Here is a 26,185-nt window from a genome sequence, read left to right as displayed (position 1 = left end):
TGACTCGTATGTCGCAATACGTTGCTACTTGACCAATCATCCATAGCGTATGCTGTTATAGCCTCGTCGTTCCTTTTGCGCACTATTACCGTGCGCTCTGTTTCAGTATTGTTCTTCCTCGCAGAACCCCAGATGTCCTCCATCTCCCAACGAAGACGTGTACTCTGATGAAGGCTGCCGCATAGGAAGTCGACTACCAGACCCAACCATATGAGACCTACACCACGCCGAGCGCAGTGCTCTTTGTCACACATTGTTGGGCGATTGAACTCTGCTTCTGGGGTTACAAGCCCGATCCAATCGGCGGTGCGGTGGCAGGCCTTGTAGAATTTGATGGAGAAAGCCATGGCATAAGTGAGCCTAATCTCAGGGCGAAGCCATGCCACTAGACATTGTCAATGTCGACTCCAAATAATACACACATGATCACGTACGACATCCCTTGGCGTCACTAGCAGTGATGTTCTCCCAGGCAGCCTCTTGACGTGCCACAGACTTGCAGTGTAGATATTGCTTGCCTGAGTTCTCATTAGTCAAGCACCTGAAATCATCATAAGAGGTGATACAGCAACGATGTACTGCCAGAATGCAGCTGCAGTTCGTCGATCGGTATTTGTCGATGATACACATTGTTGCGAAATAGAAGTACGACAAAGCCCACAGAGCTTATAAACGATGAGTGAGGAGGGAAATGGCTATTGGTGAAGTAAGTAGTTGCAGGTTATTGTGGGGTTGCGATTTGCTCATGCAGTACGCAGGAAGAGAACAGGTACTTGAAGTGGTTGATGGTGGCGTATAGCCACGAACCAGGATTGGGGTTCGAACTAAAATGGAAGCCAAACCTTAGCCTTTCTGCCTTCTGCGTCTAATAATGCCAAAAGCTATCTATTGAACAAGTCCATCCAACCGAAAGGACACCCTCGATATCGTTTCTGTCGATCCAATCCCTGCTGCATTTGGGCTGTGCCCATTACCAATTGCAGATCGTCTCGCAATTCCTGCAGCTTATGAAGTGGACGACACCAGGCGTCCTCTCCCTCTTCCTTACCCTCCATTCCCCATGGCGGCGGCTCGTCGTCAGAATGGATGAGTAGTTCCTCCTCCACTTCCACGCGTCGCAATAGGTCGTCGTATGAGTCGGCCAGCAGCTGCGCCCCTGCATCACTGCACAACAGATTCTTCACACCGATTGGTTTTCGCGTCATAATGCCCTTGAGAACCAGATCGCCCCCATGAAGCTTCAATGACAGATTCCGCTTCGTAGGTTTTGCAAAAGTTCTCAGTCGGCCACTCTCATTGAGCGCGCAACGGAGTTGCTCCACAGTGACCTGGCAGTAATCTGCCAACATGATCTGTCCATACCTGCATAGCAGGATTTCTTTGAACGTTGACTGCTCACCGTGGGACATCACAAAGTCCACAGAGAACTCGCCATTGCCAGTGCGAACGTGACCTAATATCTGGAGTCGCGCAGACTTTTTCCTTGCAGGGGCAGGGCCCACGTCGTACGGTATCTTAGGCTGGTCGAGGATGTTGCGCAGAATCGTGGTCGTCGATTGGTGTTGAGTATTCTCCGTCAAGACACGCTTGTTCTCTTCGGCGAGATCGATCTTGAACGGCAGGCCTGTCAAAGTCTTGAATTGTTAATAGCCGCAGCACAACGATTTGGCAGCCTTGTGCTTACCTGGGTTGAGGCCTGCTTCAACATCGTGCGCTTATAGGAATCGAAGGAGGTAAGTTGGTCTCTGATGGGCCATATATAGAGGCACTCGGCGTCATATTACGCTGCTGTGCTGGTGCACCAACAACGTTGCTGTCGCTCGAAGTTGCAATATCGGTTCAATCGTGGTCATCAACATTGATCGGCATGCCAGCTAAGTCTGTTTGACCCCAAGCAGGAGCAACTTCGGTACCCAGATGTTGACGATCCACATGCGTCTGCGTGCTTGGTGGCGTATGGGAAATACTATGATCATTGCTTTGTAGAATACGTTGAGCCATCTACGATGACCTGCAGCAGGCCTGCAGGTTGACTCCGACTCTACGCGTAGCGTGGTTGACAAAATGTCAACCTCGCCGAGCCAATTTCGTCGTACCAGCATGCCTGCAGATTGGTCGACAAAATGTCAGCCTCGCCGAGCTAATCGATGATCAGATTCGTCGCATCAGCATGCCTGCAGATTAGTTGACATTTTGTCAACCTCGCTGAGTCGATCGATGATCAGAGTCGTCGTACCAGCATGCCTGCAGGCTGACTTCGACTCTACGCGCAGTATAGTTGACAACATATCAGCCTCGCCAAGCCAATCGATAGCCCGAGCAGATTGGTGGGGTTGACAAAATGTCAACCGGCTGAGCATCAAGCTCCACTATAGCTTGTCTATTGGGTGACCGGTCCTACCCCCAGTCCCAATGATCTATGAATCCCTCGAGTGTGCCATGCCGAGCTCCGTGCTTTGCAAAGTGGCTTGCAGGTTGAGACAGTATCGTTGGTCGCCATCAATCGGACGGGCGGGACAACTCGCCGACATGGAGGATCGACCAGCATATTAACACGGGGCGTGCCGTGTCGCAGTTGACAAAGGGGTGTGCACTTTGCATGCGGCGCAGATCGTTGTTGTGACTTCTTGCCGCCGACTCGGGTGCATGACGCGCCCTGTGAGGAAGACGGCCCGCATGATGCAGCGCTAAGCAGCTGGCATCGTGACCTGTGCAGCTTACCAGCTCCAGCCGCTTTCGTTGTCGAGCCTTGTTTCCACTCTTCACACCGCAACTTGGCAACCTTGCCTTCACCGGTGGGAATGCAACAAAGCCATGCAAGCAGCACACGGGCCGAACGCATTGACAAAATCCTCCAAGCAATCTCATTGGGACCACAGAGAGCTGGGCAGGGCTGACTTCGATGTCACCCTGAATTGTCGAATAGCTGTGAACGTGGCCCAAGAAGTATACAACCCCGAGCAGCTGGAGTCATTTGTCCTTGCAAACACCAGATTGGCGGTAGAGGACGCTTTGGAGACGACCTTCTTCGAGTCATCCATCCTTGCAGTGACGGCAGGTACGCGTCGTCAAGCTCCCCATGCCATCCTCCAGCAGCCAGGAAAGGTTCCACAGCCACCTCTGGAACAGAACATACTAGCCTCACCAAGAGTGCTGCAGAGTTCATTGCCTCCATCTTCCGCCCTTCAGAACAAGAGCAAGAAAAGAACGGGAGAGCGTCTCGTGAAGCAGCCTCCGCGCAAACGAACACAGCGCAATCAGCCAGCAGTGGAATACTCCGAGAATGCCGCACGCTCGATGTGTAGACCAGACGGCACATGCAGCGCCAAGCCAGAGCCACCAGTGGACGGACAACAGCTTCGGCGGGAATCCAAGGTAGTAAGTCTCATCGCGGCAGGAGTACAAAAACTTCTGAACGACGACACTGCCTGGCAAGCCTGGGAATGCGACCTCGAATCCATCAAGCCTAGTCCTCAGACTGGATATACTGCTGCCCATTTCTCACAGTATGGGGCTGTCCTGAGGCAACGGTCATGGCTGTCGCACTTCCTGGCGATTTGTGCTGCTGAGTTAGGAGAAAATTCCGAGGACAGACAACAGAGCATCGAGCTGGAAGGCCCGAGCAACATGCGTATTGGAAAGTTCGGCAGGCATCACCGGCGCAAGCTAGTGGGCTTCGTGCTAAGCATTATCAACATGCTTTCGTTCGAAGTGGGACCATCAGCTTACCACGTTCTCTCGGCACTTTCTGGTCAGTAAGTCTCCGCTCGCTAGGGGTGAACACTGCTAATGTTGTAGTAGTGGCGAACCGTCCGTTGAAGGATGGCGTGTCACGCAGCATGAACTGGGACGGCGTAGTTGAAAGTGCAGGCAGGATTGCTCGTCAGCTAGCCGAATTGCCAGACTGGAGCAAGCTACCAATCGATGCAGTACTGGATCCATCCACCTTGTTCTGTTCTGGGGACAGCAAGTGAGTCTATCGATGCTTGGTAAACACTCCTCCGCTAACGCTCGTCAGGTTCGGGGCCATGTCAAGAACGTTGGACTGGAGGATCGATCAAGAAAGAGAGCGTCAGATTACAAGTTCAGCCCGGGACCACGATCCAACCGGGGATTTGTCGCAGCCTGCTCATTCTTTGCCGCAGGACGAAACGCTCGAAGCCGCGCCTACGCACGCTCAACAGTCTGCGTGCTGTCAAAATCAGCTCACGCAGCCAGAAGAGAGCGCGCACATCTTTGGGGCATTCACATGGGGAACACCGGGAGCACCGATCGACTTCAACGCTGGCTTCAGATTCGTCCTCGAAGACACCTTCAATGACTTCAGCGATATACAATGATACAGCTGATGCCACCCTCGCCGGAGCTGTTCCGACCTTGTGTGCTTCCGGTCCATACTACGACGTCGCCGGCGCGGAGGGTGGGAACACGCGTCTCTTCCTTTGTGTCATCCTCGGTATGACAGCCATGCAAAGCAGACATCCCTGTCGACTCCGAGAGCTCCGTCAATGCAACAGTAACATATATATCTCCTTCTCTTCCGAGCATTTGTGTCGCTGGCCTTTCGAGCCTCGTGAACTTGCAAATACTGACAGACGCTGGATGGAGTTCAGATCTGAGAACTCGAAGTCTATCGCGGTGGTTCTGCGTATGTTAGACAATGCGGCGTGCAGGAGAAGCTGTGCCGAACGGACCTCGTGTATGTATTTTGCAATTCTGATAGTTGTAGGAGTTGGCCGGTATTCGAGGTAGCCAGTCTTCTGCTCGTCATGCGTTGCCCCAAGTAATTCCTCGACCGCCGTGTGACACAGATCTTGCGGGACAGCATCGACGATGATGAACCAATTGTGTCCTCCCAACATCGTGCTAAGTAGGCATAAACTACTCTTACTTCTGCGCGAACGGCCAAGGGCTTTTACGTACGCCAAGCTTTGCTTGGACCAACTTCATGCAAGCAAGAGATTTGAAGAGCTACATGTACCTCCCACCCATTAGCACGTGACCCTCTCCCCATGAGCCACGTCGACTGCTATTGTTAGTACGGCTGCTGATCAGTCGCGCCTATTACTTGGCAGTGGGGTGGAGGCTTTGCGAACTTTTATTTCCAGCGCCAGAGCCGCTACAGAACTAGTGTTGATCAACGTGCAAGTCAGAAACCTGGCGTTCTTGATTGCAACGCCTCTTACCGAGCTTGTAATCGCGTTTCGCAATTCTGGAGGCGCTCGATACGCTTTGAGTCCGTTCTTGCGCCTTGTGTCCGTCGAAGTGACGCACATTCGGCGTCGCGGCAAAAGTGGCAGTATAATACCGCGTTACAAAACCATCTCCGGTCTTGCACAGCCTAGAGATGGGAGGGATTTGTCCCACCCGCCACGAGTGCCGAGGGACGGCGCAGGTGCACAGGAGGTCGAATTCTGGCTGGAAGAATCCAAATCTGCCTCTGAGGGAAGCTCGAAAAAGGGGAAAAACAGATCAGAAGCAAAGGAAGGCCGTTACATCAGTGTATCTGAGTTCTTCCGCACTAGTAAGTGCCACATCATCAATTGGGAATGCGCTGACAGGTTCAGAGCACAATACTACCATCGCAGACCCATCGTTACCGGTTGTAAACGTCGGGACGGAAGCGAGCCCATCTTACCTGCCATTACAAGTGTGCAATGTCCGGCAAGGACAAGTAGCGAGAGGTCAGATCGGCCCTCACCAGACAGCAGAAATGATCAAGTTCGCCGTACGTTCGCCATCTGCGAATGCGAACTCTATCACGACTGTTGGATTGAGTCTGTTGCGACTGGAGAGAAGTGACATGGTAGGCTGGCACTTCGCTCAAATCTGCAATGCTGATCGTGATGATAGTCTGCGTTCGATTTGACAGTCCAACCACATTTGCTCACCGTACTAGGACGTCGACTGCCTTCTCCTCAAGTACATTTTGCGCGCAAGACAGTGTCTGTGGTGAATGCTCGCTGGGATCTGAGGGACAAAACTCTGCTGAAAGCAGCAGCGATGTCCAGCTGGAGATGCTTGTACATCACAGCCGGACAACAAGTGTGGTCAAATCCAGCAGACCTACAAACTTGTCTCAGCGCCTTTGTCAGTGGTCTTCGGGGCATCGGACTTCAGTGGGCAGCAGCTCCTCCACCCGAACTGCTACGTGTCGAGGCAAGCAATCCGTCTGCAGCGATCTCGCAGAAGCTTCACGAACTGGCTATGAAGAAACCAAGCATGCTACTGGTCATCATTCCGGCGTACAACAACATCAGCATCTACAACGCAGTCAAGTACAGCTGTGATATTCAGGAAGGTGTGCTCTGTCAATGCGTTGTCGACAGCAAGTTCGCGAAGCAGCAGATCCAGTACTACGTCAACGTGGGCCTGAACATGAATCTGAAGCTGGGTGGAGTCAACCGTTCCATTCCCGACAGCAACTCTGGCACCATATCGCCCGAGAAGACGATGTTCGTGGGACTGGATGTCACCCATCCTTCTCCTGGTTCCACCTCTTCTGCGCCAAGCGTTGCCAGTATTGTTTCTTCCATCGATCGAACACTCGGACAGTGGCCGGCTGCGATTCGTGTCCAAGAAGCCAGAAAAGAGATGATAACTGATTTGACCGAGCTATTCCAAGGACAATTGAAATTGTGGCGGCGGAAAACCAGAATCTTGCCCGCCAACCTCATCGTTTTTTCGCGCTTTTGAAACATCTGTTGCGACCGTCCCAGTGAATAACACGATTGACATAGACCACTACCGACCACCCTGACGTCAACTCAGCCATCTGCAAGCGCGAACTTCATACCTTTTTGCACAGCTTCGACATATCTGGTTATATCCCATCCATAGAACTCATGGAGCCAGCTCGTGAGGCATTCAAACGCTGGCGGAACTATGCAGCCTTCCAGTGTGAGAAGCTTTTTTCCACATCCATACACATGCATGGAAGAGGTACAGTTCTGTTCCACCTGCCGGCCCGGAACTCATCGGAGGTGCTAAATTCGACCGGAAGCTATGGCACCCCTTCTGGCAAAGCGCGTTGCACACCACCTAACATACAGTCATTCTGGACACACCAAATCCTTCATTATCAGGACCCCTTCTAAGCTCTGGGAATAAGAAGCTCACATCTATCATAAGTATCGGTACTCTAGTGCAGCGGAATAAGGCCATATCAATCTCCATCATGGATCTTCTGGAGATTTATGCAGTCGGCCTTCTGTCTATCGTGGGCTTAGTTTTCGCTGTGCATTTAGTCAGGAAATTACTGACTTACGAAAGGCGGCATGGATGGATGAGGAGACACGTAACAATGCCGCGCATTTTCGCTAACCGGGCTCTAGAGACTCCGACTCGAGCTGAAGCGATGTGTTATGTCCTTCATTGGGCGGCAGCTGCATTTTACAATGCATACTCTGTGGACACGATCGCAGATCTCGCATTGCGCGCAGGGCAGTTGTGCATACTTCACCTGGTTCCGCTGTTAGCCTTGCCTCAAATTGGGTTTCTCGCAGATGCAACCGGACTCTCGCGAACTACCATGGTACATATCCACACTGCACTCGGATTGATGAGCCTCGTGCAAGGATTACTACACGGTATATTACACTTGTTGTACGAACGACAAGGTGGAACCCTCGAGCTCGTTGTAAGTTGCGCATGACTTTGCACACAGCGGTCTACTGACTGATTTCTTCCTCTTAGATGCTATCCTTTCTCGTCGGCTCGAGCTCTGTTGCCACTGTCAAACATTATCTATACGAGACTTTCATCTTCGCGCACCGCGCTCTCGCAATAGCCCTTGCTATCACTCTTTGGATTCACCTCAGCGGTAGGAGTACGTTTGAGCGCACACTCGTCCTGACCGCGTTCATAACGTCTCTCGGGGCAAACGCTCTCCACTGGCTACGGCAGGTATGGTGGAACCTACGGAGAAGAGACCTCAGTATGCCGCGCATCACAAGCGCTCGTTACGATGCGAATGAAGACGTAGTATTGGATATTTCGCTACCCAAGGACCGTATCGTCCATCCCGGACAATACGTCTATCTTACTCTCCTAGATCCTCGGCGGCTATCACTGCTCCAGCGGCATCCTTTTGTGATACCGTGGTGGGATTCTAGAGACGATATTCTTACAGCACGGTCTCTGTCTATATTCATACATCCACAGAACGGATGGACAAGGTCATTATCACAACAGGCCCTCTCCATTTCCATACGCTCCAAGGAGGGCGAAACAGAGGAGGGAGGCGATCGTCGTCCGCGAGCGCTTCAAGACGTGGCTGCTTTGACGCCTTCCAAGCCACGGATATGGCTCGATGGACCTTTCGGAAAAGAATACAAATTGGAAGGATTCGACACTATAATCCTGTTTGCCTCCGGCACAGGCATTTTCTCGCTGCTACCGTTCATCAAAGTCCTCACGCACCAAGTCATGAGGCCAAAGCTCTGCCTCGTGTGGAAGACGGGCCAGAACTATGCCTTTGTCAACGACTGTTTACAACCCATACTATCCGAAGATCTCGTTTCGCAAGAATCGCCGACAGCAATGCACATGGCCTGGTACCTTACGCCAGAACTATACAAGAATTTGGAAAGGGAGAAGTCTCCTCTGGCGGGCGGCAGAAGGGTGAAAATATCAATGGAGGTTTTGGAAATAGACGATCATCTCCCATCTAGGGAGAACGAGCATCACAGGAATATTGGCATATTTGGTAAACTCCAGCCGTTCCGTGAATCTGCTCTGCTAACGGGTCCCAGTGTCTGGCGACCAAAGGTTACGGCATGAATTGCGTAGAGCAGTCCTGCGAAAAGAAGATCCACGGATGCACCTCGAAGAGCTCGAGTACCAGCCGTCGACGAAACACGACCAAGTTGTACGCTAGAGCACACCACCTTCATACTTGCTCGTGACCTTCTCTAGCTTCACGTTGCCGACTACCTCAGCGAGACATTTCCGATCATGAGTTTGAAAAGTCGAATGCTAGACACGATTAGCCTGTACAAAGCGGGCTACTGAGGCTCCTCTCCTCGTACCTGTAGTGCATGCCCAAGGTATCCAGCCACGCAAAGCGCTGAGATGTCATCCCACGGAGCTTGCAAGGTCTGTTCTTTGGTGGTACACACCAGCACTCTCACAAGACGAGAAAGATCCTCTAAATCTTGACGCAGCTCAAACTTAGATGGGGCAAACATCGAGCGTCCTATGTTTGCTATTTTCTATTAGTGGCCCGGTTACGGAGTGGGCGGCGGACACACCAATCTTTACGTCACCCTCGAAGCTCATCATGATATTCTCCGGAGTAATTGCCCCATGAACGATATTGCAATGGTGCATATACTGGGCGCCGCGAAAAATCTGTTTCTGTATTTAGACTGGCCTTCAGACCGCGAGGTGGCTCTCGTACCTGGGAAATAGTGGTGGCAATCAGTACGTCCCTCTCCGAAGGTCCATTCAGCGTCCAAGGGTCTTGCGCAACAGACAACAATTCAGAGAGACACAATTGTAATCGCTCGTAGACAAATGATGTCCCCTCTTCGTGCCGAAAGATACCATGTAGGCGTACGATATTGTTATGACACGGTCGGAACGACATGTCCATTGATCCAGGAAGCATGAAGCTCTCTCGCCTGATCACAAACTCCGCACTCCGTCCTTGCAATGTACCGATCCCGGCGTATTTGTCGCCGGCATCAGTATGTGACTGGTCATCTGCATAATCAGACCCTTGGTTTATCGCGCGCTCTCGGATGTGGTAGCGTTCAGACGCGTAACCTCGAACGACTAGCAGAGAAGTTTGCATCGTCAGGTGCGTCGGAATCTGAACGCCGGGTACGTGTCGCTTCTTTCTTCGACTTCGGTCAGATGTGTCGGAGACAGTCAGTCTTACAGGTAATGAGAGCGAGTGCATTGTGGACGCAAAGCGCGGAACAGTGAAGTAGACAAGCTGGACTATCGAGATATATAACAACCATCAGCACGACTCAACAGCTTTTTGGACACCCCCTTGCCGTGAAGGCCTTGCTAAGGACCCTTAGATGTTAGCAAAGCAAGCGGAAAGTGTGTTCCATTATCAGTGAGCGCGATCCAGCAGGCTTCAGTACTTATGGGAGGAGAGTACAAAGCCTTATCGGGGCTCTTGCTGACTAGGGTCAAGAAATTCCCGTTCTGGACCACAGTCCGGAGGATGCGACGGAAGGGGTTCCCCTCGCCACGCTTCCATAGCCACAGACGAGCGACAGTGCCGTGTTCATCGCTGCTCTTGTCGCATTCTCGCGGATGCAGGTCCTCTATGTCTAAGAAGCTGGCGATATAGATGTTCCCGTCGCCTTCTCTATCTGGCCTCTCCTCCCAGAATCGGAGCAGTCTCGCATGATCATACATCGGTCGTTCTATGCGGCCTTCGCGAATGTTTGATAGGTCCGGAAGCACTGTCTCACGCCGTGCGGCATCGCCAATCATTGGATTGGCTTCAATGCAGTCTTGTCGGACTCGCTCGGCCACCTTTTGGTGTGGTCGCTCATTCAACCGCTCCTCGGGCCTACTAGAGCCGCCTTGCACGCCTCTCCTCCTTATATCATGTTTAGCTTTTCTCGATTTTTCGACTCTACCACTTTTCCCTTGTCGATCCCCTGGGCGCACATGCGCGACAGTGGAAGAGCTAATAGGTTCAGGAAGCATTGTGCGGCGCCGTTCTGCACCAGTACAAGTGGTTGACTCGAAATGGTTTGCCTCTAGTGCATTGATCTCCTTGTTCCTCGGAAGGACGTGAGTGATCGCGGAAGAGCCAGGAAGAATTGTCCAGCGCCGATTTGTGATCTTGTGAATGGAGCGTGCGGGCTGAGTCTCTCCCTGTTCAGTCTGCCCTTGAATCACTTCTCTCTGAACCAGACGACCGTTCCTTATATCTCCGACCATGTTGTGGTCATCATCGTCATCACGGACGCCGCTATCAACTTCCCCGACGGCACACGTGTCATCGGGCTGGTTGACTTCTTCGCCCAAACTGTCCGCTGTGTCGGTATACGCTTCATCCGAGAGATGCGTTCTTACGGTTTCAGCTAACTCTACATTCGCATCTGAATGCACTTGTCCTCGAAGATGCCCTGCTGGCCGTCCTCGCTGAGGTCCTCGCGACCGTTGAGATTGTACTACTGGCTTTCGGGCTGCGGCGTTATCGAGGCTCCTCCGGGCAGTGCGACCATTGGGTACCGACTTCATCCTTCGAGTCTTACTCGTTCCGAGCTTGCAAGAGAGAGCGCTCACGAGCTCTGAACCCCAAAAACAATAACACATATCTCTTGCTATTGCAGTCGGCGTAAGATATTGCTTCGGACACACGGCTGGCGCGGTCATGACCACAGGGTACAGAGCTTCTCGAACTTCCATATAACTTGTCTGGCAGGGCCGGTTGGAACGGGCATGCTCGCATACCTCTGACCCTCCAGCCTCGATGTCCTCCACAGCTTCCGGGTTACATTTAAGAGTGGCACGATCCGGAGCAGCTGCCGAAAGTGCAGCAACCTCATCTGTCTTGATTCCCATGCCATTGGCGAGTCTAGCCATGTGTGCCTGCTTTATCGAGTCGATGCAGCTCGGCCTGAAGCCGCAGGCATTTCCGGGACAGCGGCGTAGCTGACTGGATTTTCCATGAGAAAGGTAGGGGAATTCGCGCATCGCGAATATACACATTTCGATATAGCACGCAGTCTTCTCATCATCAGTGCGGAGAACTGAATACTGTGCAAAGCATTCACGCAGTCGCTTCAAGCGCTTCTGTGGCGGGAACAGGGGACGGAGACCATCGAAGCACACTTTGAGATATATCATATCGTCGAAGAAAGACTGTATGGTTATAATTCGGTCGCATTTGGTGAGACGGCGCTTTAGCCGTTGGCGCGTCTCCTCTCCAGTTACAGTGGGGAAAATCCTGCGCTGGTCTAACAAGTGCGACACATGTCTGGCATCCCGCAACGATCGATTCGGTGCTCGAAGCTGGAGGAGCTTCACAGTCTGATTGTCGAGCTGGTCAGGGTGTACGTCAGGATCCATGATTGTACGCCAAATCTTACCCAGACGTTCGAGGTATGATTGGATTTCCTACGAACCCATAAGACACGTCATGGAAAGGAGTCGGAATCAAGACGTACCTCATAGCAATGCATACCAAATATTGGCGCAAGGCGGCCGAAAGCAAACCCTGCCTGTAGACCAGGTACTGATAGGGTATCTGCAAGTAGTTCGAGCAATCTGCCACCCTGGTAGCCCAGGAGACGACCTGCCACCTCTGCTCTCCACCGGTCGAGCTCACTCAGGATCGTTCTGATCGCGTCAAGCTGGCTTTGTCTTTTGCAAGTTGCCAAAAGGATCAGGATTTCTGCATCGTTTGGTGGGGAACTTGGAGTATCGCTCGTGTATAAACGTTTTTGGAGCATCAGTGGTAGTTCTGGAAGCAATCAGTATGCGTACACAGGATACAGAGTAGTCCGCATAGATACTTGATTCATATAATTCAACCACAGTTCGTGTGCTGTCCATACCAGCCTCTGCCTCAATGGAGTAATCAGGCTTCTCTACAAGACAACAAACTTTGTCCCCGATATTCAGCCACGGAGCATCTTCTGGAGGTCTGCGGAGTATCGAGGTCGCAAAGCCAGCATCGCGCAAAGCTTGTCGCAGGATAGCATCATCAATGATGGCTTTGACGGTGTGGTTTTCTGGTGGTACGATTCGAAGGTCAATGCGAGCGTGCCCTAAGAACCATGGTGCGAGAAGTTTGTCGAACATTATATTTGTTACCAGTGAACTCCTGATGTCTGTGCTACTTCAATGGGTGGCAATGTTCCGTGGTGCTTGATAACTGGACTTCCAATCACTGGAACATCCCCTGCCGTCACTCCGTTTTGCCCCCGTCGACAGTTTGCCCCCGTCGACAGTTTCCCCCCGTCGACAGTTTGCGTCCGTCGACAGTTTGCGTCCGTCGACAGTTTCCCCCCGTCGACAGTTTCCCCCCGTCGACAGTTTCCCCCCGTCGACAGTTTCCCCCCGTCGACAGTTTGCGTCCGTCGACAGTTTCCCCCCGTCGACAGTTTGCGTCCGTCGACAGTTCCCGTTTGCCCCCGTCGACAGTTCACTCCCGTCGACAGTTCACTATCGTCGACAGTTTGCCCCCGTCGACAGTTTGCCCCCGTCGACAGTTTGCCCCCGTCGACAGTTCACTCCCGTCGACAGTTTCGTTATTCTACTAATATAAACACCGTGCTCAGAAAGTCAAGGGGACGTCGAGGAAAGCACCCCCGACAGTCCCTGCCATGGATAAGACAAGACAAAAGGCCAGCCATCGCCTTTGTAGCAGTGTCTGTGTCTGCCAACGCGTCCCTCCCCCAATCCAAGACATTCACGACCGAATAGCCAGCATTGCGCCGCACGATGGGAATCCACGGCCAGCTTAGCGTATCCAATGACTCGAAATACATGTTTACCTTGAACAAGAATCCGGATGTCGGACCTGCGGACGTGTTAACAATTTGGTCCGACCCAATGTCAGAGGAACCCAAAAAAGAGGCCAATTTTCCGGAGGTGATCAGCGCCGGCTGGGGCCCCGACCAAGATCTATACGTGTCTTTCACAGACTGCCGGCTGGAAAGATATGTGTGTAAGGACGGGATGCAGCTCACAGATGAGGCACAACTTTCCTCTCATGTGAAATTTCTAACTGGCAAGAATCGGGTACTTGCCATGAGTTACGATCTTGGTGGTAACAAGGGGCAGTTTTACAGAGGAGAAAAAATCAAGCCCACGATGGTAACGCCAAAAGACCACCATGGAGAGGCATTGGAAGAGATGCAAAAAGCGTTTCGCGTCTCGTTCTCAGACGATGGGAAGAAGGCCGCGTGGGTTCAAGCCGGTGCAGTAAAATTTCGGCCCGATTTGTCCGACGGCTCTCCCCCTTGCTGGACTGTCGTAGATGTAACCTGTGACACGGCGGCGCATGGATCGTTGGGTCCGATCTTGTTCTCCCCTGACGGAAGTCAACTAGCAGTAGTGTTCGGGCTGACTTTGCTCATTGGACCTGCGACCACGGAAGAAGAATTCGACAACCATCGAGTCGCGATACAAATCTTGGAGCCACAACCCTTCAGTTTCAGTTTTGCAAGACCGAACCCACCTGTTCAGATGGTTTGTGCAGCATTCCATCCTCGAGGAACCGAAATGGCATTGGGATGCAATACGTGCCAAGTGATCCTAGTGAACGTGAAAACTAAGAAGGAAGTTGGTCGCTGGATGACTTCACACGACACCACTAACATAGCTTGGTCATCTTGTGGTAAATGGTGGATATTTGGAGCCTGTGAGAATATAGCACGGGTGGAGGTCGCTGAAATAAGGAAATTGTGGAGTGACTGAGAAAGAGTGGAAAGCCTCGATGATGGGAGGAACAGGCTCTGCTAGGTCCACACACTACCGTCATTGAACCCATGAGCTTCTCCCAGATACAAGAGCAGGGACGATGATCATACAAAACATCCAGATCGCTGCCTAGAAAAACACCCCTGACAGTAGTAGCTTCCAGATTCATAGCGCAATAGACACGCAGGGTCCGTGGGGACAGGACGTCTCTAGATTGCACCGAATGATCGCTAAGGTCAGTGCGAAGATGACGGTGTGCTTATCTCCAGGAGCACTATGACAATCCATAGCTAGCGAGCGGACGGCCCATATCATTCCTGCACGGATGAACTAGGTCAACTGAAGGAGCACTTTAGCGAATAAATGCAAGGAAGATCTGTTAGCGCCTCGTGATGTATCCACACTATATCTCCGTGGTGTCGAGACATAAAGAGTCCACAGGAGTCGGAAAGCAGTCGGGCAATGATGGCTACCCTGTCACCTGACACCGGTACAATGTTTCAGCCCCCGTCAACCATCGAAGACTGTCGCGATAGCTCACCAAAGCTGGATGTCGTGGATGTCATTACGCATGCTCCTCGGCATGCACCGCGTGTGATGCTTGCCTCGAGCATGGGTCCTCTGCTTCAGCACTTGGCAACTCGCTGCGCCCACGGATACTACACCGCCAAGAAACACGATCTCTCCCAGTCGACAGTGCATGCTTGTCGCTTGTTTGCAGACCTACACCAGCACAGGTCGTGGGTACTCCAGTCGCTCTCTCGCGCTGACGACACGCCATCACTCCCAACGTCCCATGCATCGTCTGCTGCCACGAGGCGTGCAGAAACTTCGACAGTCTCCCTTACGTCGGCAAACCGTTCGCCGGCCCTCTCGAATGCGTCAGACACACTCCGACCAGACCATGTGAAACTACGAGTTTGGTCACCCACTGGCCGCCAATCATTTTCTATTCCGCAGACCACTTTGAATGACCTGGAAAAGCAGATTGTGAGGCGTCCAAATCACGATCTGGGGTGTGGTTTGGACGCAAGCATCTGTGTCGACAACCAAGACTGGAGCGCCTACAAGGTCGGTTTCCCCTTGGACGACGACTATGTCTCTGCGAATGACGAGGTGATGGAGTGCCCTGCGGAACGCACTGACTTTAGTTGCCTTGGCAACGAGTTTGCGTTCTGGCTATGTATTGCTATGACGAGTTTTCTCACCGAATACCTGGTGTCCGGATTTGCGATGGAGCTCCCTCGCCTACTGGAACATGGGCTGCGACTGGAAGACAGCTCTGGAGCTACCTATTGGCCAGGTTCGCTGCTCACTATGACTATGAGCGCCGGTCTGCTGATCTTTGCGCGTGTCTCGGACATGTACACCGGGTATCTCATGTTTCTGGGCGGGATTGCATGGCTGACAGTCTGGACCCTCATACCAGGCTTTTGTCATGGGCTCACTATGCTCAACACCTCTCGCGCAATGCAAGGGGTCGCCATCGCCGCCTTCACTCCTGCAGCCTTCTCATTAATAGGCAATTTCTATCCGGAGGGAAAGAGACGAAACTTTGTGATTGGCGTTTACTCCGGGTCTGCTCCTCTAGGATGCTTTGGCGGCTTCCTGACGGCAAGTGCACTGCCTTCGGCCAAACTCTCGTGGTTCTTCCGTGTCGCAGCCATCGTGGCAGCTGTTACGTTCGCTGTCGCAATACTCGTAACTCCTCGTCCCGTGGCTCGCAAGAGAGTACCTGATCTACACATGGACTTTGTGGGAGCCGGGTGGATAACATGCGGCTTACTCCTGGTGTCGTACGCTTTATCGGCAGCGCCTTATCAAGATGGACATGTGGCTGGAGACAGCTCTTTCACATCGCCAGCCGTACTCTGCTCTCTCTCGGCCGGCATGACGTGCCTCGCTGTCGCTCTGAGATACGAGGGATGGGTCGCCAAGTGTCCCCTGCTACCTTTCGAATTTTTCAGACCGCGGAACGTTCTGCCACTAACACTGGCAAGCTTGTTCTTCTATGCTACATTTGGCGTGTGGCTGTACAATTCCGCACGCTACATTCTACTCACGTCGACCACCGATGGTGACACCGGCCCAAGTGGCATTACGCTGGCACTATGGTACACGCCGACAGCCGTGGGCGGTACGGTGCTTTGCATTGTGGGCGGGTCGTTGATCCACCTTATTCCGACCATGGCCGTGATAGCAGTGTCCGCTGTGGCATGGGTGGCAGCGCCATTGTTGTTTGCACTGGCTCCTCTACCATTGCCATACTGGACTTACGTTATGCCATCCATGCTCTGCGCTACCATGGGGATCGATTTGACGTTCACTGTCTCCGTCGTCTTTCTGTCGTCGGTCCAGCCGGCACGATACCAGGGACTCGTGGGGGCCGTCTGCTCCAGTTTGTTTGGCTTGGGAGTGTCGTTCGCGCTAGCGATTAGTGGATTGATCATGGATCATCACAGTGACTCACATTCAGCTGCGGATGAGGTGGAACACACGGCATACGAAGCAACGTTCTTCTACGCTACTGGGTCTGCGTTTATCGGACTGTTGATATGCCTTCTATTTTTGCGCATATCTCTCTGCAGTAGGACGATGGTGGTCACGGAAGATCCATTTCTCCAGCTTCCGCGTCCGTTGCGACCATGACGGTGGCGGATCGTTCTGTTGGAAATGCTCAGTCCCCGCAGAATCACCTGGCTGTTTGTTGAATCTGGACTATCGTGGACTATCGGGGTACCGTCCGTAGTGCCTCTACAACATCTCATCTGACAGACAAATTTTGTTCTCGAGTCGGATAACATCATATATTGAACCTCTGCCTCTTGATGCAGCTTCCACTGAGGAACTGTGTTGCGAAGCAAAGCTCGTTGGACAAATTTGATACCCGCTCTCTCGCCCCAGCAGCGTGCGTTCTCATGGTATTTAAAAGCAGTTCTGCGACGAGTCCATGAGACTTTAGACTCCAAGCGCCCGTGAATGGAAGACTTGTGGGAGACTCTTGGGTTCATAATTGAGGTCGAAAGTGTGACCAAGAGGACCCGCCGGGCCTCTACCGGCGTCGATGAATTTCCAGACAAGGTGGCGTCTGACAGCTCTGCGAACCCGTTCTCTGCAGCTTCTCGATCATGCTACTTATACGCAAATATAGTTTGTTTCACCGAAGGGGTTGTATTGGTCTTGAGAGGAAGACTCGGGTTGCTTTCGTACCAAGTCCAACGTTGAACTTCATCCCAAGACAGAAAAGAGCAACACTCCTTCGTCTGCACGGTGCCTGATATGTTCTAAACCTGACGCGACTAAAACGGCTTTCCTGTTTCTTGTACACGTATTTGATGACTGGAACGCGTTGAGATTATTCTGGCTGATACCAAGGTGTCATCTGACGATTATGCTTTAATTGTACCCTCAAAAGCTTATCGCGTGATCGGGAGCTGCCCTCCACGACTCTGTGAGCGATCCTAAACGTCCGGAGAAACCCTCCCAGGCGATCCCCTTTCCCTTTCAAAGGACACTGAGATGGCAAAATGCTCCAACCTGCCGGGCTGTCATGGGTACCTCAATGCCAATAGTCGACTATTGACTTCGTCTCGATGGACGACGTTGATGGATCGTACTTGGAATGAAACAGTCAGCCATTTCTGCGTCCGCATGCCACGAGGCTCCCCCGTGCCCTCAGATGGTATACGCTCACAGGCCTTAGCCTCTGAGGTTTCCCCTCCGTGAGTGTCTTTGAGAGACTTACGATTCTTCCTCCGTAGGGGAAAAGCTGCGTGACAATCGAATGAAAGTTCGCTTCCAGTCGTCCCGTTCATTGTGCACCAAGCATATGAGTAGAAGGATGCAGGAATAGGACACCATCTGATAGTAGTATCCGCAGTAAAGTGCGATTATGCCCATGAGTAGCTCTGCCGAGATGAGGATGGGGTATCGGAAGATGGGTCTGCCGCCATGTTTAAGAAATAGGTAGAAGACGAATAGGAAGGCAAACGAGAAAAACCCGTACAATTGTGCCATGGCGGGTGATTGTGGTGATCACTGGCCGCACCGGAGCCAGATAAGTCAAATGTACATTCTACATGGGGAGTGACGTATAAGAAGCGGAGCTCGTAATCGTGTTGATAGCGCTTTTGTGAAGGATATGATCAGCGTGACGACAATGCGGAGCGGAATCCATGCGCATGCATAGAGATGTGGTAGCCGTCAAGCGCTAACAGGTCTCCGGCAGATTGGATTGGAATGCCGGCATCGGATCTCTGTATGCTTGCATAGGCCCGTGTATACTTTTGTTGGTGGGAATGTCGGGGGTGTAGATTGATGCTCTGCACCGACCGTATCGCTGTCAGGAACAACTGCACGACTGAGCGGTCTTCACCCCTAAGTTCGCTTATGTCCCTTGGTACACGTTCATGCGCCATCAAATGTGACAGGGAAAGGAGGAGATGGGGCTGTAATACAGCTCCCCTGTTAATTCAGCAGAGGGCTCGAAGTGCTAGCGCAGCTTCGGATCAGAGCATTTGTGACTAGAAAGCACCGTGCGTCGGTCTAGGCTTCCCGCCCCTGCTAGCGCTCTGGCCCCACCCGAGTATCTCTGCGCTGGCGGGCCAGAGCCGATGTAAGGGTGTGATCGATGGTCGTGGAGCAACGATTCATGCTAACCATGCGAATGCAAAAGCCTTCCAGTCATGCGTCAATGTCCCTCTTGCCCTCACTCCCATGTCGTCCTGGGAAGCTATAGCAGCGTGTGTTCAGACGGCGAGTATCTCGTTCAATCGCTCACCGCCGAAGGAACAGGAACTTTGGTCTGATCTTCTGCGTTAGCGGCTCAAGCGCCACTGTAAGGGACTCCACATTGATTGTGCCATGTGTTCTCTGTCAGGTTGTGTCATGTTGCAAGATAGCGGTCAAGGACCCTGGAGCACGAACTCCTTACCACTACATCTGCAAGCTTGCGCCTGCACGGAACAAAAGATTCCTCACTCGGACACGTGGATGGACTCACTTGTCTTTTCGGGATTGGTCTTCTCGCCGGAACATAATTGGCTCGCGCGTAGTGAGGGTGGGCATGCAAAAGTGCACCTAGTCACGTGATTTAGACGACAGGATGATGGTCATATCACGTGACAAGGGCAGAAGGTTGCATGACTTGTGATTTTGACAATGTTTGGTCGGGCGAACAAGAGGAATGATCGAGCAGGGATCTATCGTCCTGGCGGGCGATCGGGGCTGAACAGCCGGAGAAATCGGGGGAGAAAAGAACTTCATAATCACGTGAAGCATCCGCATGCTCTGTGGAACAATGCACGCTGGACAATAGCTATGTGTACGTCGTGACTTTCCGCCAAGCTGGGCTGTCGCACGGCGTGCAGCAATCTGCTTTTCAGGACTCGCTTTCCCCTCCACGATGGTCGGAAGACAATCGATCTCCACAAGCTACACCACAGTCATCAATCCACCGGCTGATTGCACATCCTCCTCGCAAAACATTTAGCCGTGATAATGGTGACCTATCAGTATCTAGAGCAGCAATCGATGCGCCGCGATCCCATTGAGAGCCACATTCAGACGCGTTGGCTTCGAAGCACCGTTGTTGCTCAATAGCACCCCGGTGGATCATATTGTTGTTGGAGCCTTCGCCATCCTTCCATGCTCTGTGGACCTGTCGTGCGTTCACATTGCTTCTCGTGCTCGCAGACTGGCTAGCCGTTTGGTCCTTGATGGTTCCACAATCGACGAATCCACGCTTTGACGTGGTAACGTAATCGTGGGACTTCTTGAAGAACGCTGATAGGGCAAGCTTGACACCTCTTGGCCACCCTTCGATGAGCTCGCCAGCGCCACTCTCCTTCAAGCCTTCTAGCACGTCCAGATCTGTCCAGTAGATGAAGCTTTGAACGTCGTGCTCGAAGGACCGTTGGATCTCCTTACATTCGTTCTCTTTGCCCGGCCAGTGGAGAGTGTTATCGCAAAGACTTCGTAGGTAGACATTCCAGTGGAAGCTGATAATGTGGTCGATGGAAGCTTCGGTGAGCTTGAACGTGACTTCTTTTCGAAGGACCATGTCCACGTGGATCACGTAGGCCTGGACGTGAATCATGTCGTAGGTCTCAACGTAGGTCAAGTCGGTGTTTGAAGGAATGATATGAGCTAGTGTCCATATAGCGTCTCGGTCGCTGAGAAGGTGTGCGAGACATTGGGATTGCTGTTGTCCTCGAGTCGTCGAAGCAGAGTATGATTTGAGGAACCCCAGCGCTCGCAATATTTCTACTAACCATGGTTCCAGCTCGGCATCAGAAACGACGCTCGCCTTCGCCCGGGGAGCCAAGGCTCGTGCTGTAGACGGTAGCAGTGGCCTCTGCAGAGTCATGCTCTCACAAGGACTGATGGAACTTCCCCCACCTGAGGAACGGGGAATCATTATATGTGGCGATCGTCAGTGTGAGGAATGTGCAAGTCGCTTCGCTCCATTCATATGCATTGTATCTAAGTGTCATGTGACATCAAATGTACGCCAATCAGACATCCCGATGCCAACATCGGTCAGGCCGGACGTAGCCGCTTACCGCTTGAAACAATGTAACTCACTTGCAAGATACGATGCATCCAAGCGCGAGCGATCTACCAGGATATGTAGAGTAGTAGCAGACTCTGTGGTCACCAAGGTTCGATGTGTGAGGAATGTGTGCTTGCTAGAGCCGAGAGGATGGCCCAGCCTGCAAAGCAAGTAGCTGTAAGCTCGAAGTTTCTTTATCATAGTAGAGGCCACACCGCTTCAGCTGTCTGTAGGACTGATGCTGTGGGTGCGGTGAGACTGCTCCCTCCCTCCCAACACCCTGTACAAATCATTCCTTGATGAACGCTGATCTCACCCTGTTGCTAGTCATGTTTCTGGAACAGACAACGAGTTCGTCAGAGCAGGGTGGAAGAATGGTCTGTCCCTAGCAGCTTCCCCGCTAGAAACTCGTGAGGCAGCCCTCGTCGATAGCGCATGTCTTGAGTCGGTCGTACGAGAATGATACCGCATGTCATCGTCAAACTCACGTGCGCAATACCATTTGAACGAGGCGAGCATACCGGGCAGGGGAAGGAGCGCGGCTAGCATACCCCAGTTCTGGCCTGCGCTACCCTGGGCGACCACAAGTACTGCGGTAACGATATTGCCAAACAAAGCGTTGACGAGCATCCGGTCAACCAAAGACCTCCAAAACAGTCCTCCGGACTCGTGCTTAGTCGAGCATATGTAGAGCAGCATGTACTTCTTGGTGAAAGAGTCGAGAAGGAAATAAATCGCAGTGATGGCAAGTGCGAGTGGTTGCAGTATGCCAAAAGTCAACGCGACTGCGGCATAGAATAGGAAGTAGCTGTACTGTGTGGCATAGTTAAAAGCCGGAGGAGTGGCTGGTGAGTGTAGCGACCGTGCGGATGTCCGGCGCAGGGTATTCCAGAGTAACGGCAGGACCTGACCAAGGTCGACGGCAGCGCCTACACATGATGTCAACAATGAGTACAAAGCTGTGTCGGAGGATGAGTGAGTACCAAGATTCCTCTGTATTAGCCAGCAACACCAATACGTTGTGACCGTGATGAGTGCCTGAATGATTTTCCGCATCACATGACCTTTTGATACTTTATGCCAAGCGTCTCTTCCACTCTGGTGAGCGTTGATGAATACAGCGCCAAATCCCCAGAATGTTGAGAACAGTGAGAAAGCGACCAGCTGGTTCCAAATGAGAAATGTGAATAGCTTTCGCATAACGTGGCGCTCACGGCTGACTTTCGTCATGTCTCCGGCTTTCGTGGATAGTCGTCGAAAGATGGGGGGAAGGTAATAATATACAAGAGATACGAGGATGGGTGGCACAATTCCCTGGACGATACCCCAAAGTATGCGGTGGGAGTCGAGGGTCGCGCGGAAGGTCGGCCACACGAGCGCGAGGTGTGAGAGATTGGTCAAGAATACAGCATTCAGGACGTTAGGAACTACCCAAGCGACTGTCAGGAGAGTGATGTGGAAGGCGTAGACTCGCCGACGGCGTTGCAGTTGCGATCTTGAGTAATCCAGATTTCTCCAGACGAAGTTATCGGGATCGTCAGCTAGCTGGACAGCGATACCTTCCGGGCCTCCGTGACGGTACTTGTATGCCCAGGAGTGAGCCTCGGCGACAGTGGCGAAAGTAACAAATCCGTAAGACATGGCCCGAAGCTCTTGTGGCGATCCTCGTATGGCTTCAATCTCCTTTTGTACTTCGTTAGCTCTTCTTCGCGCACCATCGCGTCTGAGCCCTGTCTCATGCCTCGTCTTTTGGTCCAAATCGAAGTGCTCTCTTATTTTGGCCTCGAGTTTGCCAACGTCACGACCAATCACCCCAATGATACTTCCCTCGGCTAGTTGAGTCACTCCTCGATCTGATCGGAGAGGATGTGGGATGTCGGACAGCAATAAGGTACGTGCGTGAAGGCTGGCACCGTACTCAGGTGATCGGAAATAGGACCTCTTGAGCCGCAAGACTGCCCGATATCCGTACCAAAGGTAGAGACATATGACAATATCGAAAAGGTAGGCCACACCAACGTATACCCAAAAGACGGGGCTACTGCGGCTGTACTGCGGCGTGAGGCGGGAAAAGACCGAGACTCCAGACGCATGGGACTCTTGAACCTGCGTGACATTGATTGGAACCAGTGTTATACCCGCAATGATCGTGAGCGTGGCGAAGAGATTTCGGATCAAGCGCGTGAAGCGAAGAAACACCACGGCATCGAGCCCAATCTGATCAATCAATGCGACCTCTGACGGTTTTGAAATGGCACTTAGCCAGCCGAAGGGAACTTTGGGAACTGCCTCGGGCGCCGCGCGTTTGCTATGTTGGGAAAGACGTGGTTCGTAGACGTTGCTATAGCGTGAGCGAAGGATACAAAACGCGAACAGGACAGCAGCGGTGGTAAGTCCGTAGAACGCCAGAGCGGAGAGAAATGAAGCCGAATAAATCTGTGAATAGGATGAGCGCTTGCAAGTGTACCCGTTCTCGAGGCAGACTACCTCACTATCGAACGGAGACGCGATGAGTTGGAGAAACACGTCTGTCTCGGTTGTCATGGTGTCACTCTGTCGTTGTGTAGACTCAAGAGAAGTCACTGGACCATCTCTTTGTCGTCTGATTATCCTGGTCCAAGAGAAATACATCAGGAAGATTTAGCTGCGACCGTGCTCTGAATGCAACACTTCTGCTCAAAGGGGCTGTAGGGATGGGTTATTCTGATCACAGGAGATGTTCAATATTACGGGGATGTCGCCTTGACATCGATGCTTGTCTGCATAGATGTCGTTGAAAGAGAAGGATGTTGGTGATCAAGGTCGCGACCGAACGTGAAATACGTGATAAGGCAGGGGTGAGATCCACACGAACGATATGTTAAGACCCCCTTGAGTGATTCGTCCTAGCAGTATTCCGAGACCCCTTGATTATGCCGAGACGATATCGGCTATCATCACACATAACTTACTAACGTCGTGATCTCCATAGATTCATGGTCTTGCGTCTGCCGTCCCTCTTCTTCGCGGGACTTTGTTTGTGGACAGCGCACCAGATGACGTGGTCCCAAAGATCTGCATATCCGGATTTGTGTTACATCGGACTGAAGTCTTTACCCGGTACGTTCCATCCTCAATTTCACTGTCGTTGTGGCTTGTGCGTGCGCCCCGGACTACATTGCCTTGCATCTTCTCCGTCCACGACCCTGCTCCCATATGTCGGTGTTAGTTACGCTTCTTGAGACCTTCAATGCGAAGCCCACTCGGCCGACTTCTAGTACCACGCGACCATTTGAATGTGCCGACCTTGAGCTTTGCAGTATCGGAGAGTGACAATCAGAAGAGCATGGTCTATGACCCACACGCGTAGCATAGAACGCTAGATCGAATTTCCCAAGTCCAACGTGCGTCTGTGTAAAGAGCTATATGCCAGGAGGATTCGAACGTTCGGATTTCAGTCTTCTATTCGATATCTTCTTTGTGAGTTGCAATAGGGTAGCCAATATCGGATCTTTATCTTCCACACCCAGTGCTAAGCACGGCGATATATCGCGAAGAGGGATACCGCAGGCGGCACAATCACATTTACCAGTCGATTACGACATCTCCAACGACTACAACAATTTCGTATCTGGATACCACATGATATCGTGTCTTCGGGAACGACAGCAATCTATCGTACATCCGCAGCTTTTTCAAGGGGCACACGTCCTCAATCGGTCATAATCCCTAATCCTGCTCTGAGTCGCACATGGGAGCGTGGCATTTCCTGGCCATGCATGCAGAAGCACTCGCTAGAACTTTCCAATTGTAAGACACCATATTGACCACTTCCGCCGCCTACAGATCATCCCCACGTCACTCGTGGTCTGCTGCTTGTGCACCCGCGACTCTTCCATTTGAAGAGTCAAGGAAAGCCGGTTCATTGCATGGATCGGTCCTGTAAGTGTGTGTATGTAGTCGAAGACCGTGGTTCTCAGCGACATGGCACACCAGGTTTTCCGCACACCGGAGGCGACAGTGGGGCTCAGCTACCGAGCTCTGTTGTCGGTGGTGTGGAGGAAAAGGCCGACATTGACCAATTCCTGATCGTCGACAATCATCAGGAGTCGTTGCCACGGCCGGTGAGGCATTCGAAGTAGCTTTCCCTTCAAAGATGCATGTACCACGTTGGTGCGGCGGAATATTCTGACAAACTGGCGTGCTACAGGGTGGAAGATTGTCTTCGCTTATTTCCGTAGATGAGACGGCATCGCACTCAGAAATGAGGCGCGCCGGTTTAGTAGCCGAGCCGCTTGTGGTTGAGTGTGTTGGAGAGAGTACTCCTTTCCACCGAACCTCCCGTTTGTAATTCTCAGTCAGGTTGGGACACATCGGGGATTTCGCGAAGACACCTCTGATGTACCCACACGACGGCGAGTTACCTTGCTTGATACAGTTGTGCGGAGAGATGGAGGGCGGTGAATGATCTCCACTTTCTTCTGGATTATTCGTCTCGAGACCGGTGCCCTCCACGCTGTACAGAGTCTTGAGAATCTCGATGTCGCGGCCTATTTCCTCCATCCTCTTTTCCACATCGCGCTGAAACGCATGTCGTACTCCGTCCGACTGAGTGACAGTAGGTGCGGCAGCTTCCGGGACGTACGGTTTTGAGACCATCTCCTTTCCATGTGCACACGAGAGCCTCCAGCAATGGACATCCGCTGCCATATGTTCGTGGAACACCAACATTCGTGGAACAGACGTGGAGCGACGCTTTGCACCCTTATAAGGAATTTTACACGCCTGCAACAGGGAACAGTGGAGACGGAGTGGAAAGATTGCTTCCGCACGAGAGAGAGGGGAAACATCCCCCGGGGGGACCAGCCGTCAGCGATCGAAGGGAAGGTGAATGAATCTCACCGCAGCTCAATCGTCCACTTCCATCATCCAAATGCGACCAAGGAGCACCTCGGAAAGCATAGTGGGCACTCACTCATCTGTCGAGTGCCCAATCTACACCATGACATATCGAGTCGAGAATGTCCAGTTTTCTGTGCAACAGCATTACCTCAAACCGTACCCGAACATGGCACTGATCTTATCATATCTACACATGCGATTCTGCGGGAGAGGCTGATCAGCCGGCGCTTCTGTGCTCTATGCTCGGCATCACGAAAGAAATATGTGCAACTGGCGAGGGCATTGCCCTTCGGCAGAGTCTCTAGCAGGCTCGAGTCGGTCGCGACGCCACCTCCAGTTCGATTGTAT

At 52.3% G+C, this 26,185-nt stretch overlaps 6 protein-coding genes across 6 annotated transcripts; 4 read left to right on the top strand and 2 right to left on the bottom strand.

The window, feature by feature from the left end:
- Window positions 1-881: 881 nt before the first annotated feature.
- LTR77_011153 (uncharacterized protein) lies at window positions 882-1,708 on the bottom strand (the record flags this gene model as incomplete). Its single annotated transcript, XM_064808365.1, has 2 exons — window positions 882-1,634; window positions 1,685-1,708. 2 exons carry the CDS (start codon window positions 1,706-1,708, stop codon window positions 882-884), a joined length of 777 nt encoding a protein of 258 aa, XP_064653455.1.
- A 1,106-nt stretch (window positions 1,709-2,814) lies between these two features.
- On the top strand, window positions 2,815-4,340 carry LTR77_011152 (uncharacterized protein; the record flags this gene model as incomplete). Its single annotated transcript, XM_064808364.1, has 3 exons — window positions 2,815-3,751; window positions 3,802-3,970; window positions 4,019-4,340. The coding sequence occupies 3 exons, from the start codon at window positions 2,815-2,817 to the stop codon at window positions 4,338-4,340; spliced, it is 1,428 nt and encodes a 475-aa protein (XP_064653454.1).
- Window positions 4,341-5,713: 1,373 nt separating this feature from the next.
- Window positions 5,714-6,696, top strand: LTR77_011151 (uncharacterized protein; the record flags this gene model as incomplete). Its single annotated transcript, XM_064808363.1, has 2 exons — window positions 5,714-5,806; window positions 5,854-6,696. 2 exons carry the CDS (start codon window positions 5,714-5,716, stop codon window positions 6,694-6,696), a joined length of 936 nt encoding a protein of 311 aa, XP_064653453.1.
- An 865-nt stretch (window positions 6,697-7,561) lies between these two features.
- Window positions 7,562-8,781, top strand: LTR77_011150 (uncharacterized protein; the record flags this gene model as incomplete). Its single annotated transcript, XM_064808362.1, has 2 exons — window positions 7,562-7,639; window positions 7,696-8,781. 2 exons carry the CDS (start codon window positions 7,562-7,564, stop codon window positions 8,779-8,781), a joined length of 1,164 nt encoding a protein of 387 aa, XP_064653452.1.
- Window positions 8,782-13,533: 4,752 nt separating this feature from the next.
- LTR77_011149 (uncharacterized protein) lies at window positions 13,534-17,052 on the top strand (the record flags this gene model as incomplete). The annotated part of the gene is made up of 2 exons (XM_064808361.1): window positions 13,534-14,265; window positions 14,845-17,052. 2 exons carry the CDS (start codon window positions 13,534-13,536, stop codon window positions 17,050-17,052), a joined length of 2,940 nt encoding a protein of 979 aa, XP_064653451.1.
- A 2,731-nt stretch (window positions 17,053-19,783) lies between these two features.
- Window positions 19,784-23,500, bottom strand: LTR77_011148 (uncharacterized protein; the record flags this gene model as incomplete). Its single annotated transcript, XM_064808360.1, has 2 exons — window positions 19,784-20,736; window positions 21,445-23,500. The coding sequence occupies 2 exons, from the start codon at window positions 23,498-23,500 to the stop codon at window positions 19,784-19,786; spliced, it is 3,009 nt and encodes a 1,002-aa protein (XP_064653450.1).
- Between the last annotated feature and the right edge of the window lie 2,685 nt (window positions 23,501-26,185).

The sequence above is a fragment of the Saxophila tyrrhenica genome (genome assembly GCF_035928015.1).
Source record: "Saxophila tyrrhenica strain CCFEE 5935 chromosome Unknown scaffold_33, whole genome shotgun sequence".
Classification (NCBI taxonomy): Eukaryota; Fungi; Ascomycota; class Dothideomycetes; order Mycosphaerellales; family Extremaceae; genus Saxophila; species Saxophila tyrrhenica.
This window is presented reverse-complemented; position numbering and strand designations above follow the sequence as displayed.